The 14,797-nt window shown below is 42.4% G+C and overlaps 1 protein-coding gene across 3 annotated transcripts; it reads right to left on the reverse strand.

Moving 5' to 3' along the window:
- Window positions 1-1,900: 1,900 nt before the first annotated feature.
- Window positions 1,901-14,662, reverse strand: LOC114802003 (pituitary adenylate cyclase-activating polypeptide type I receptor-like). Of its 3 annotated transcripts, XM_029000575.1 has the most exons (15): window positions 14,555-14,662; window positions 14,076-14,174; window positions 11,439-11,548; window positions 10,035-10,122; window positions 6,905-7,015; window positions 6,217-6,317; window positions 6,049-6,146; window positions 5,789-5,921; window positions 5,546-5,699; window positions 4,863-4,923; window positions 4,692-4,761; window positions 4,494-4,585; window positions 3,880-4,009; window positions 3,636-3,677; window positions 1,903-3,431 (listed from the first exon to the last, which is right to left on the reverse strand). In XM_029000575.1, exons 3-15 carry the CDS (start codon window positions 11,514-11,516, stop codon window positions 3,243-3,245), a joined length of 1,347 nt encoding a protein of 448 aa, XP_028856408.1. In that variant the 5' UTR covers window positions 11,517-11,548; window positions 14,076-14,174; window positions 14,555-14,662; the 3' UTR covers window positions 1,903-3,242. The 3 variants fall into 3 exon arrangements, with proteins under 3 accessions (XP_028856409.1, XP_028856408.1, XP_028856410.1); XM_029000576.1 differs by lacking the exon at window positions 11,439-11,548 and having other exon boundaries at window positions 1,901-3,431; XM_029000577.1 differs by lacking the exon at window positions 3,880-4,009 and having other exon boundaries at window positions 3,267-3,431.
- Between the last annotated feature and the right edge of the window lie 135 nt (window positions 14,663-14,797).

Here is a 14,797-nt window from a genome sequence, read left to right on the forward strand (position 1 = left end):
GACGTATAGACGTATACGTATAGACGTATAGAATCACATGAAGTCAGATGTAAAAAACTTTTAATGCAAACTTGCAAAAAAAAATGCAAAAAAGGGGGCTCACAAAAATAAGACATCTGTCACGATTGGGTGCGGCTGGAGACGCACCTGGCGCCAATCTGCTTGACATCAGGGCTCCCAGAATGTCCCGCCTCTGCGCTTCATCCCCCCGTCAGCTCGTGGACGTGACAGAATGTCGCAGCCCACAGAAGAAGTGCTGAGCAAAAAGACAGAGGAGAACCACGCGGAAGAACTCAGCCAGTCGTGGTGAGTATGGGCGCTGGTGGATCGTCGTGGAGTCGCGGAGTTCCACTGCGAGACGTGCCAGGACCGGGATACACCCCCCAAGAGCTGGTTGAGTGGTGTCTTCCTGGTGGGATGGGGGTCGGGCCATGGTGGGTAGCACCGCGGTGTGACTGCGATCCCTGGGTGATCCATGAAACCCAGAAGACGTCGGCAGCAGAGAGGAGGTGACGTGGGCAGCAAGTGCAGAGGATGGACCCCCAAGCTCTTCTCCATGTCAGGCCAGGATCTCTGCACTCTGCTGGCAAGCCTCCCTGTGGACTGGGAGGACACGGACAATGACGAGAGCGACGATTACATGAGGGGAATCCGCCTCTCCAGCTCCGATGGCGGACACACCTACACTCTACCCGGACGTACCCCAGTAGAACGGCAGGGCAGCACCAGCACCCCTGCCTGCTTTCAAGAACGTCCACCACCCTCCACGCCACACGCCCACCACCATCTCCAACAAAGCGGCCAGCCCCATGTGGGAAGTGCCCAGGGTGCCTGGCCCCTTCTCAGGAGCAGCAGGGACATGACAACCCTTCTTAACAACCTGTGGTGTGTACTCACACTCAGATGCGGACTAAATTAATACCATACTCTCGTGTCTGACTGGATCAGCATGGGGCTAGGGAGGACAGACAGACAGAATGGGTTACCGGGACTTCCTGGAGCTACTGAGGGCATGGACCTGGGTCCGCCTCCAGAGGGGTGGAGCACCACAAAGCCCCCTGGATGGCATTATGATCCAGCTGGGACAGGCAGGAAGAGCTGAACACACTGCCAGCAGTGTGTTCAGGCCTGCTTGTCCCAACAGATGCAGAAGAGGTTGAGCGGATGGTCCGGTGAAGCCCACACACTGGCACCAGGGTCGTGCAAGGAGAGGGGCTGCACGTGCCCAGAAGGCACCATGCTGGGGTGCAATAAGCAGTTGCCGGAGGGTCCGGGACCAAACTCCTGAGTCGCACTCAAAATAAAGGTGGAAAAATAACTTTGATGTAATGTCCTTAAAACAAGTCAAAATGAGGCTCAGTAGTGTGTATGATCTTCACAATACTGCGCCTGTTGAGGTGCCGGATGGTCTCCTGAGGGATCTCCTCCCAGACTAGGACTAAAGCACCCACCATTTCATGGACAGTCAGTGGTGCAACGTGGTGTTGGTTGCTGGAGCATGTGTCCCAGATGTGCTCAGTTGGATTGAGGTCTGGGGAACGGGCAGGCCAGTCCATAGCATCATTGCCTTCATCTTGCAGGAACTGCTGACGCACTCCAGCCACAAGATTTCTGGCATTCTCTTGCATTAGGAGGAACTCAGTTTCAACCGCACCAGCATATGGTCTCACAAAGGGGTCTGAGGATTTCATCTCGGTACCTAATGGCAGTCAGGCTACCTCTGGCGAGCACATGCAACCCCCCCCAAAGAAATGAAACCCCACCATTACTGACCCACTGCCAAACTGGTCATGCTGAAGAATCTTGCAGGCAGCAGAATGTTCTCCACAGAATCACCAGACTCTGTCACATCTGTCACGTGTGCTCAGTGTGAACCTGCTTTCATCTGTGAAGAGCACAGGGCGACAGTGGCGAATTTGCCCATTTTGGTGTTTTGTAGCAAATGCTGCACGGTGTTGGGCTGTAAGCACAACACCCACCTGTGGATGTCAGACCCTCATACCACCCTCATGAAGTCTGTTTCTGACCGTATGAGCAGACACATGCACATCTTTGGCCTGCTGGAGGTCATTTTTCAGGGCTCTGGAAGTGCTCCTCCTGTACCTCCTTGATCAAAGGCGGAGGTAGCGGCCCTGCGGCTGAGTTGTTGCCCTCCTACGGCCTCCTCCACGTCTCCTGGTGTACTGGCCTGTCTCCTGGTAGCGCCTCCAGAAAAAATTATGCAAAGAAAACATTATGCAAAATTCCATGCCCACGAGGGCAAAAAACATTTCCTGATGAGCCAACGCACAATCATCCTTATCTCTCAGCTAACTGTATGGAATCTTTTATTTATTTTTTATAATTAAATGACAAATTGTTCCCATGGGATTTTCTTTCATGTCTGCTACAGTCTCATTTGTCAAAAATATTGGCTCACAATATTATAATCAGGACTGTGTTTTGAACAGTTCTGCACATTTTATTTTTCGGTTTTAGATCCAAACACACTAAATAATAATATTTAAAATAACTAATTATAATAATTAAAAGTTACAAAACACCTTGTAATAATCACAGTTTTTGAGTAAGAAACACCACTATGGCAGACAAAAAATCAATCAAGTTTTGGTCTATATTAACACTGAAACTAGCTTAAAAAATGTAAAAACATAAAACAAGTCATTCACCCAGGTTCATTAACAGTGAATCATATAAAGACAAGCAGGATAAAAAAACAGTGTAATAAAAGTCATAACTAGACTTACAAAGTGCATACATTAAGAATATCACTTCACAGTAGAGCACTTCATCATTTGAAATATAAAACATTAACTCTCCCAAATAACATACATTCTACAGGTTAGACTGAGGAATCGCTAAGAAATTGTGCAGTAATTGTGAATCGGTGCTTTAATCAAGAAGGTTCAGTAAAAACGAACTGCAAACTGTCAGTTGTCAGAAGTGCTTTTGAGATCATCGGTATTTTGAGGTATGTGTTCCAATTAAAAATATTATTATTTGCTTCATTTTACAAGAATGCAACCCCAAGAATGTTTTAATCCATCTGGTCACACATTAGGAACCATTTAGATATTATGGCACTGACCATTTTCCTTTCAATATGTTGAAAATTAATCAAAAACCAGTGCATGCCTTCTGGGGGTTGACTCTCACGTTTTGAAAATGGCAACACTCAAAATGTTCCATGCTGGAATGAGGCTATGAGAAGAATGGAGTGAGCAGACACAGGGAAGCATCCATCATGTGGCTGGTGTCTCTGCCTGCAAGCTGTACATGCGGATCTGGGAGCTGCTTTTGCTCAGGATGGAGAGTTGGGTCCCACCGTTAACCCCGCTGCTGGCCAGAGAAGGATGGCGATGCTTATGGTCCACCGCGAAATAACGGTTCACCGTCCAGCTACGCCATTTCCGCTTCATCTCCGACTGCACCTGTTTCAACAAATCACACTAGTTCATATAATACATATAATTCATCCATAAATTCCAAAAAAATACATATAATTCATCCATAATATTCATCCAAGACTTTAAATCCCTCCAATCAATGCCTTCCTTCAAAGAACGAAAAATGCACAGTGGAAGAGTCCAGAGGTAAGAAAGCATTCTTATATCTTTTTTTATAATCAAACTTACCTCACCATTAAGAAAGCAGTAAAGAACAGCCACCACGAATCCCTATGGACAAAAGCGGAAACATCATTAAGATAACTCACTTCAGTGTCTTACATCATACAAGTCAGACTATCTAGGCTAATGAGGTTGAAACTGTTTAATTATGCAGATCATGGCACAGACAAAGAGCTACAGTGAGAAACTGAGTTCAATCCACAGGCTTTATGTTCAAGCCTATAAAGTCCTGAAAACCACTGGGTGAGACCTGAAAAGAGCCCAGGCCCAGTTCAAACACCATCCGCTCCCTCTTGCTGACATCCTCTGGGGAAAAGGCAAACACCATGTAGTGGATCCCAAAGAGGGGGATCAGCAGTAGAGTGGAGCGTGCAAGCCGTCTGAAATCACAGCAGTGTCCCAACGTCAGGCTCTCATTCATTAACACAAATAACCAACAAAGAAGGAAACCCCCACGATTGACCGCATTTAGCTTTTAAAAAAATAAAATAAACAAAAATCTACCTTAGGACAATTTCCAACTGAAATCTAATTTGTGCTTGGATGATCTGAGGTACTATTAATGTTCCAAAAATCACCCCATGACAGGTTCATGCACAAGGGGGGGCAATGTCAGGGGTCTCAAGTCCCATGCCCTTACCATGCACACACATTTCACCCAGTTCATATTCTCACATGCCACTCACATGCCACAAATGTATTTGCCAGGTATGGAATGTGGGATTTTAAATTCCAGAATCATTTACACATGTGATGCTGTGGTGTGATGTGGCCTAATCTGCTAGTACTTTATTACAGTAAATATCACTTTCCTTCCTATATTAGCTGCAAGGACACTTTTACTCTATTCAGAGCTTTTCTCACAGGTAAATACTGGACTCATTCCCTCCAACATCAGGAGACTGCAGCTTTTGCACGAGGATGATGATGATGCCGATGAAGAGTACAAAATTAGCCTGCAGGGAAACGCAAAACCACTTTAGAGTACAAGTGTGAGTTTTGTTCGAAACTTGCACAGAAGCGATGACGTGAACAGCTCACGCAACAGATTTTTCTACGCACCATAATGGACATGAGCACAGGTCCCTTTATGACCCACCAGGTGGCAGAGTTGTTGTTCATATCCCAGCATCTGCAAGGAAGGTGATTTAGTGCTTTCATTTTAACTGTAAGACAGCTCATCAAACACCACTGGGAAATTTCTTTTGTCGTGAGCCGGATGGCTGAACTCACCCTGTATTGTCGAAATGGTGTCTGAGGACAGCCCACACTATGACACATACTGTAGGGGTGCCTGGCAGAAGGAAGATAAATGGAGATAAACAGGGTGTTTGCATTGTTAAAATTGTGTGTGTGTGTGTGGCCGGGAGGATTCTTATTGCTTGAGAGACAGATGGTCTAAATAAGACACTTGCAATAACTAATGTCACATTGACAAGTTCGGCCATCAGCATGGACATTTACATTTACATTTACAGCATTTATCAGACGCCCTTATCCAGAGGGACTTACAATCAGTTGTTACAGGGACAGTCACCCTGGAGCAACTCAGGGTTAAGTGTCTTGATCAGGGACACAATGGTAGTAAGTGGGATTTGAACCTGGGTCTTCTGGTTCATAGGCGAGTGTGTTACCCAGTAGGCTACTTCATGTTTGATTTGACAGCGGCTGCTGTCCAGAGATGTGAGATGATGCTTGAGACAGAACAGAGGGAAATGGAGAAGACAGGGAGGATGTGGGACGCTGCATGACACCTGCGCCTGCTTGTGTGTGTTGTATTGACAGCAGCTGGTTTACATCTGTCTACAAATATTTCAATATGTGTGGAGCACTGTATGTGATTTTGTGGGAAGAAATATTCTCACACAAAATATGCACAAAGGTATAAATACAAATGAGTATTTTGTGTGTCTTACCCCAACCAATGAGGATGTACCAGTAGAAGTACCTCTTCTCTGGGAAGAAGGTCTCCACCAGTAGTGTGAAGAGGTACAGGCCTTCTATTAAGAGCCAGAAATAGTTGGATAAAACACAATAGTGGAAAAATACCAGGACAGTTTTACACTCCATCTGGTATAAAAAAATAAAGTAAATACATTAGCTATTTCACACCAATCAGAAGAAGGGATTCTGACTGACATGGACACTCTGTCACTCACAGTGTGTATGAAACAATGTCCAGTCTCCTCCTCCGTGTACAAAGCTGCATCTTTAATGAAGACTGAAATGGCCCTCAGGATGAAGGACACAAATAAATTCATGTGGATGAAGATTCTAGTGCAGTGGAGCTTCCTGTGTGCAAATGTAAACCTTTAAAACTATTTGTCCAACTGATAATGCATGTCACTGCCTTTTACTGATTAGCAGTAGATAAATGATTAGTTGCAAGGTCACGTTACATTACATATGACAGGCTCACCTGAACCTGCAGAGAATGGCCATGGCAGAAGTGAGGGACACCAGGGAGGTGCTGTACCCCACTGTGTACAGGGCCTTCACCAACATGTAGTAAGAGTCCTGCAGTAGTGCACCACCAGGGTTACAAATGTCCTAACTGATGGAACTCCATCCAACGGCTGTCACTTACTGGGCTTGTTCCATTGTCATCTAACAAACAGGCATCCACGTAGTGGGGGAAAATGTCTGACCAGCCTTCCTCGGTGCAGTTGCGCCACACCTCACCCAACACTGTGAAAAACACACACTGTAGCTCAGCTCGTGGTCTGTCGTTTCTGAATGATTGCTTATCTCGGGGCTCTGGAGCCGCATGTGGCTCTGTCATCCTTACGCTGCGGCTCCCTGTGGCTTTGGAAAATAACTGACAAATTAAGTATGTTATTTTTATCTGTTGTTTTATTGTAATCTTGTAACATTAAAATGCAATGTGTTGAATTTTTTGGTCGCTCAAAATATGTCTCACCAATGCCAGTTTCTACACAGAAAAAAAAAACGTGTTCTGGCAGCATTCACCCCCCCAACCCATCCGCACATGTACAAACTTCACAAACTATTTTCTTTGCATATATACAATTGCACAAGCAACAGTTTTAACAGTTTTTATGCTCCTGGAGCTTTCTCTTTTGTGGAAACCAGGTCCAGACGCCCTTATCCAGAGGGACTTACAATCAGTAGTTACAGGGACAGTCTCCCTGGAGCAACTTAGGGTTAAGTGTCTTGCTCAGGGACACAATGTAGTAAGTGGGATTTGAACCTGGGTCTTCTTGTTCATAGGCGAGTGTGTTACCCGCTAGGCTACTACCACCCTCTTTTCTCACCTTCCTCCTTCTCAATCATGAATTCAAACAGATCAGGGCACTTCATAACCACAATCTCTCCCAGACGCGCTGGATGCCAGCAGGTTAAGTTGTCCCACATCCACGGGCACACTAGTGAAAGAATACCACACACATATATTAATTGAATGTAATTAGGAGGCTAAGCAATCTTTAAATTAGCATTGCTTACTGGTTATTAAGTGAGGTGATTATTATTATCATGCACAGCACACACAACAAAATGTTCATTTAATCCACCATCTTTAGTGATCAGTGGGACCTTGTCACCTTGCCATGTGGCAGGTGGCACCTTGGCAGCTAGAGATTCAAACCCACAACCCAAATAATGGAAAAACATTATAATGGTGGTCTGTACTCTCTCATACTCTCTCCATGACCACTTATTCCTAATCAGGGTTGTGGTAAACCCAGGGTGGAGGCAGGGCAGTGACAAACAAAGATGAGCCATTGTGGTAACACCCCAATAAAAGCTGCTCCACAGAGTGCCTGTATTGGGTGCCTTGACTGTAATAGCCTTTATGATGAAAAAGAAAAGTCAGTGGTATGTGTGCTTTTGCAGAACTGCACAAAAACAATTGGGCATTACATAAATTAACTGTGAATTACTGTCATGGGGCCACTTTTTAAGTGAGCTTTTTATGATAAAAAAGACATTGAAAACCTGTCATACAAAAAATATCAGAGCCCAAAAGGTGCTTGAGCACCACCTAGGGTGCCTAGTGCTGCATCTCATAGTTTTCAGCATACCATGCTGAAAGCAATATGTGTGTCAGGATGAACGTGCTGGTAGCCAAGTCTCTACCTAGCAGTAAAATGATGCCCCACCACATCATGACAAAGTCATGCCAAAAATGTCAAGTGGCATAATAATCAGTAATTTAAAAAATGTCATAAATTGTATAATTAATTCATTAAAGAATTTCAATAAAAGACATTGGAAATTATACTTAATTAGTTCAAAGGGCCAACATATGTGCATCTACACTATTTAAATTTATGAAAATACTTAAATACAGAATAGTGACTTTTGCTGACTTCATGTCATACTTGAACCTCCCATGTTTTGCACTCTGTGGTACTGCAATCCTTTGTCCTGCTTGAAAATAACTTTTTTATCATTCTTTACAAATAATAAATACAAATAAAGAATCATACAATGTGATTTCCTCACTTTTTTTACCTTGTCTCTCTCAGTTGAAGTGTACCTATCATGAAAATTGCAGATCTCTCATCTCATCTCTCATGCAAGTGGGACAACTTGCACACTCTGTGGCTGTCAAATACTTTTGTCCCACTGTATTAGCTCCCAAGTTGATTAATTCCCTGTCGTTTGTGGTGCATGTCCCTACATTTTGGCCCTCTTTTCCTGTTTCCAGTTCTTGTTATTTACTAAATCACCATGTCATTTAATCCTGATATTCATCTTAAAAATAACAGTGAGTATTTTTCTTTGCTTATTTGTATGTGTGTGTGAAGCTGTAGTGGATTAAAAAGGAGAGCTGGAGTCTCCTGCCAGATGCCGACATTTGTATGCACAGCAGACTGCCTGCTCTGTCTCCTTCCAGTTTTCAACACGTCTCGTTTTTTCAGATTTACTGTCAGTCCTTTGAGTGTGTGAGCGAACGGCAGTGTCTATCCAAGCATGTTCAACATACAGTAAAATTAAATCAAAATGACAACGAAAATTCCTTGAAAAGTCAGCAATGTGAAATGATTACACAACGCTAGAGGAAACAGAGATTTAAAGTGATGCATGCGGATTACTGTATGATCACCCATATATCTGCATGCTGTCACACAATGTCCTCCCAATGACAATCAAACAACACTTCTGTCACATTAACACATCCATCTCTCCTCACAGTCCCCATCATGTCCCTATTCTGCCAAGGCTTCAAGCACAGCATAAAAACACACAACCAGCTGTCTGACTGGTTCATACTGTGAGACCAGAATTACAGTTGGCTGTGAAGTATACAGTGGGTATGGAAAGTATTTAGACCCCCTTACATTTTTCACTCTTTGTTATATTGCAGCCATTTGCTAAAATGCAATTGCTGTTAATAAACGGCTATTTGTTAATAAATCTGCAAAAATGTCAACAATTCTGTGTTTTTCTGTCAATATGGGGTGCTGTAAGTACATTAATTAGGAAAAAAAGGAGTCTGAATTATGGGTTAACAGCAATTAAACATTCTGCTTGAACCTATAATTCAATAAATCTTTTCATTTTGGGGGCTATCCAATGTCAATGTAAAGCAGAAGTGACAGCTGGTGACAGATGTCTCTCTTTGGTCTCAGATTTCTTAACTGCTTACTGCAGTCTGGAGCAACTACAACGATACACATAAATTTTTTTAGTATGAACCAATGTTAGGTCCTGACAGAATGAATGTAGCACATAGTAAAAATAGCCCTTTTAAATTTTTCATTGACATCAAGGGAGTGTCTAAATGACACTCACAGTGCTCACATAAGAATTATGGCCAAGTAATCAACACTAGCATGCCTAACTTTAGGGGGAAGTCTAAATCGTTAAATGATGACAGCATGGAGAGTTATTGTACTACAGCATAAAGGTTCTGTGCAAATGCCTTCACTCCATGTGTGTCTTCTTGTTCGTGTTTTTCCTCTGTCTGCTGCTGCCCTGTGAGAATGGGCTGACCTCTGGCCTCATGGTGGTTCGAACCTTTTGTCTCCCACTGCTTAATTAAGCTGCCAATGTTTTCTTTTACTGGAAGTTTCTTTTTCTCAAACAGGAATGCCCCCTCTCATGGCCTTCACACGGTCACAACCCATCATTCAGCTCCAAAGCTTGTGCTGGAGGTGCCTTTCTGGCAGGTGGCTTGGTCACCCTGAGGCATAAACTGCTCTGGTTTTCCTTCAGTCAGGCGCTGACTACTGTGCAAATCTGCAGGTGAGCCAGTATAGGGTACCGCTAAAGGTTCACATCTTTTAAGACAGCCCATATTGATCTCATCTTGATCAGTGGTTAAATCACATTATTCTGATCATTCAGCCCTGAGTAGCAGGTTTCACTCAAAGCCACCTCATTTCACATGTGCATTTAAAAGCCTAAAGATTTATTTAAAAATGTCTGATGTCTTACCAGTCTCCGAATCACTGGCTGAGCCATCCACTGCCATCATCTCCATACATTTCTCCTGCTCTCTTTTGATCACACAGCTGGATAAAACCTGTAGAAACAAAGATGTCTTACGTGTCTTACCAACTGGTGTCACAGGATGTACACCAGACTGGTGTCACAGTACAGAACAAATAAGAAAATGTGATTATTAAATGAACTTCAATGTCAAATTTTAACAATGTATTCAATTGAATCTCACAGGTGTTAAACTACCACAACCAAAAAAAGACTTGTGCATAATTTATTTATTTGGTTATTTATACATATATTTTAGGTTAGGTTGATCTTATCTTGATCTTAAAAATAACTAATAACTGTCAGAAGGACGAGTGGAAAGTGATCACAAAATGATCCCGCTAATGCCCCTCCCCCAAAGCCCACAGTATGAGGGTCCATTGTATCAACACTGTGTTATGTAACGCTGCGAGTGATAAAAAAAACTATGTTTTTGTGAATGACACCATAGATCATACCATTTACTTTCAGCAAACACAGAAATCAACTTATAAATGTAAGTTATTTTTTGCAAACCAATTCCAATATGAAGCTAGTAAATGATTTTCATTACCATTATTACAGAGCATTTGCTACAGATGGCAGTACTTGCTTTGCATCCTCCCTGCCCATGCTTTATTCTATTATGCTCACAGTCAAAATTACATCAGGATTGGATGTGCAAGTTGTCTAAATAAATAAGAACTACTGCCTGACTGATACGCACTGTGGAAACAGCTCCTTTACTGTCAGATTAGGGCAATATAGCAATATATGTCTTGAATGTGTCTGGGCCCCCCCACTGATTTAAAATATTATAATATGCTGCTTTTTCAAAGCTTTATTACACTGAAACAATGAAAACAATTAAAGCAAATGTAACTGACTGGTTTTGCAATATTATATAGTCTTTAGTAACACAAAAATGACTTGAGACACAAAGACATCTAAGGTGTGTATTTATATTCACTTTGCATGCATAAAAAGCTGCTGTGATGCTGTAATAAAGGCCAGCAATGGTTGCTGTGTTGGAGTTGTTCATAGCTTTATATGTATTAAATGTTGTTACATTATACCAGAAAAACAGTTTTTGGTAATATTACTGAAAAGTGTAAAAATATATGAAAATATCTTTCTTATTTATTTGATCATGTATATTTTTCAAATGCAATTTAATTTATCCAACAATATCATTTAATATAATACAAGCTAAATGCTCAAATTTGATTTATTGTATCAGAGTTAGCCTAAAGCTAGTTTTCATGTGAAATCCACATTGTAATGGTTATATTTCAAAATGAGCCAAATGATTACGATTTAACAAATAATACCATGGGCTTTGCATGTCAAATGAAAGAAGGCGCTACCTACAAGAGGTAGTACAGCGAAGATCACAAGAACACTTCTTCCAATTGTAGTGGTCATTTTACTTCTCAGTGTGCTTTTCATGGTATTTATTCCAAGAACTTGTACTAACTGGTCTGAAACACAAAAAGCAAAAGTTAGAAATTAGAACAATGTCTAGGAATACATGGATCGTGCATTGGTGATTTGAATCTTGTCATTTGATTTTGTTCTCACAAAAGTGATTTAATGCACAATCCCCTTCTCTGAAATCCCACTGTGGTCTGGTTAAAGAGGTCACAAAGGGAGCACCAGGCTGGCATGGGCATGTCATTGCCATGGCAATGGCCGACACAATGCCAGGGACAAATACCAGTCACAGTTCAGTGAATAGCATCCAAAGACTACAGGGCAGATTGGTGCAGACACCAAAGCCAAGGGTCAGACAAATCTGCACACATGCAGAGAACAGAGTACATGTCAATATTCCCACAGTACAGAAGACGCCCAACCATACACTCAACTGCAATGAAAGAGGTTTTTGAAATTTTGCATGCTTTAGGTTTTATGAGGAATGCAGAGTGCAGTAAAGAGTTTACCTGGCGTGAGGTAACGTAATGTATTTCGCCAAGACTTCTACATCTCTTCTGCAAGTATCTGTCAGTTATGAACGCAAACCAAGATCCACAGAATGTTTTGGGGGGGCATGTGTATGGAAACTTGCTGATGGTACTGTAAAACATTTAATACCCCCAACACAAGTTCCATGTGTAGTCATGAAAAATCATCGATCAACCACGAGATGGAAATATTTAATTTCTTCAACATATTTGCACAAGCAGACATATTGTAGTTTAAACGGCAGTGGTGGCCTAGCGGGTAAGGAAGCGGCCACGTAATCAGAATGTTGCCGGTTTGAATCTGGATCCACCAAGGTGCTACTGAGCAAAGCACCGTCCCCACACACTGTGCCTGTCATGGCTGCCCGCTGCTCACTCAGGGTGATGGGTTAAATGCAGAGGACAAATTTCACTGTGTGCACCAAGTGTCACGTGAAATGCTGGTAAAAGACACAGCCGTAGTCTACAGCACACCGCAAGAGCATACATGACGAGAAGTGACTACTGTCTCTTTAGCATATGGGCTCAGCATGTTTGGTAATAAATAGCTGAATCAGTGCCCTGGATTGGACAAGAGCAGAATGCTGGATGGACAGGAAGAGGTAAAGGAATATGAAGAATGCAGGCAACATGCTGATCAGTAACAATGTTGTAGATGGCCTGCATCACATAAGCTGCTGGCTCTGCCCATCTCCATTGCCTCTTGTTTGCATGTCTGCCTACCACAGCTATGGACCACTGTCCACACCAATGCAGAAATGCGGAAGAAACATCTCCATCCCAAAAGAGTAAAGGACAAGCTGCTGACCGATCACAAGTTGATAGATGCTGGACAAGTGATAGATGCTTTCACCACCAGTGAAATCCAATGGTGAGAGAAGCTGGAGAAGGAGCAAACATTTTGGAAGGTTCTCCACATTCAGGAACAAGAATCTACAGCAAGAGCAGGTGCTGATGGAGAAAATGTAGGTTTTTAAGCTGCCTAAACATCCATCACGTCATGGGCATCCCACTCCCCTTTTCAGGGGAGACCCAGACCCAGAGACCCAGAGGTCAGGGACCAGATGCATGGACCTATCACTTTGGTCAATTTGGTCACCATCCACCATCTAACCATCCACAGGCCACCTGATATAACTATGGAAGGGCCAGAGGACCAGACGAGGTGGGGCGCCACGCTAGATGAATATCACTACAGACATTGATGAGATCAATAAAACCCCAGAACCCAAAAGGACCAGACACTTGCAGGACTTGAACCAGATATTGACCATTCAACCATCACATTCTTGTTTAAGTGTATTTATATTTTTAAATATAAGGTCACTACACCTTAAAAATTACATATTGATTACACTCTCAATACATCAAACTACACTCTATTAAGCTCTTTTATCATAATCATAAATAATTCTGGGGATGTCCTCTTTATTTGCACATGGCTATGATCAGCATATTATTCAATTTACCACGAGACTTCCTCTGCAAAATTTAAAAATAATTTACTGAAAATCATGATTCAAATCAGAATTTAATTTATAACCACACATTTGGGCTCAATTTACCCTACAATAATAACATAACACCAACCAATTAGTAACGTCCAATTACAATGTTGGAGGTAGTTATCAGTGAATAACAAATTAATGCATTTCCTGTCAGTCTTATCAAAATTGGTATTCTCTTACTCCACGAGAGTGGTGATGATTCATCCCTTGTTTCATAGTTGGACACCCCATCTTTCTAGAGCTAAGGTGGGTGGTCAGGTCTTACACAACGCATCATTAAAAGCTTCACGCGAAGATTGTCATTTTTCACTGCAAATGTACAGTTCCAGTACATGAACTACTAGAAAACTATGTTTTCTCCTTTTTTGCGTGTTTATTGCATGACCTCACGTGTGTTGGTTCATAGTTCTGTGTCGTCAGTTTTGTTCTACAATATAAACCCATAAACTTAACCCATAAATGGGTAGGTGTGCCCAAACCTTTGAAATAAATAAATACATGGGAATAAACACTCTGTCTTAGTCCTCGGTGATTACCATTTCACTCTGGATTGAAAGGGATCCGATGTTTGTCTAGTACGGGGACGGACTGTTCAATTGACTTCTTGCCTTTGGCTGTATGTACAGTCCATAGACCTTTATAGAAACAGTAACAGGAAAAAAAAACGAATTGTTAGACAACTAGTGACTACAACCACTAGTTTTAATGAGCCACACACTTTGCAAAGCTCATCACATCAGGCATCACTGCACCAATAATAATTGGATAATGAAATCATGTCTATTATGGATGTTCTCGTTTCAGTACATTGCCACGCACGCTGGTTTAACATGCAAAACACAGTTCGACTCAACATTCAAGCCATTTGTTAGCGGAGCCAAGCCGAGTGGCAGCACGCCTGCTTCTCTTTCATGCTCCACATCTCACGCTTCATGTCGCGATCGAACCACCACCTCCCGGTATTTCTATATACTTGTAAATCCCACGGGTTCGGAGAAAGCGCAGACAATCTTACCCCAGCAACTTAACAATTTAACGCCGAGACGCTGGTGAACGAGTCGGAGAAGCGGCAGATCCAGCAAGAAACGCCCCGAAACGAGCAGAGAAAAGTGGGGGTTCGTTCTCTCTCTCTCTCTCTCTCTCTCTCTCTTTCAGACGAAAGAGAAAATCTGCATATCAACACAAGGAGCAACTACACACACATTATTATATTATACAGTTATAGTATATTATACTGGAGTATAGCCACATTATACAT

This window comes from Denticeps clupeoides, chromosome 13 (assembly GCF_900700375.1).
Source record: "Denticeps clupeoides chromosome 13, fDenClu1.1, whole genome shotgun sequence".
NCBI lineage: Eukaryota > Metazoa > Chordata > Actinopteri > Clupeiformes > Denticipitidae > Denticeps > Denticeps clupeoides.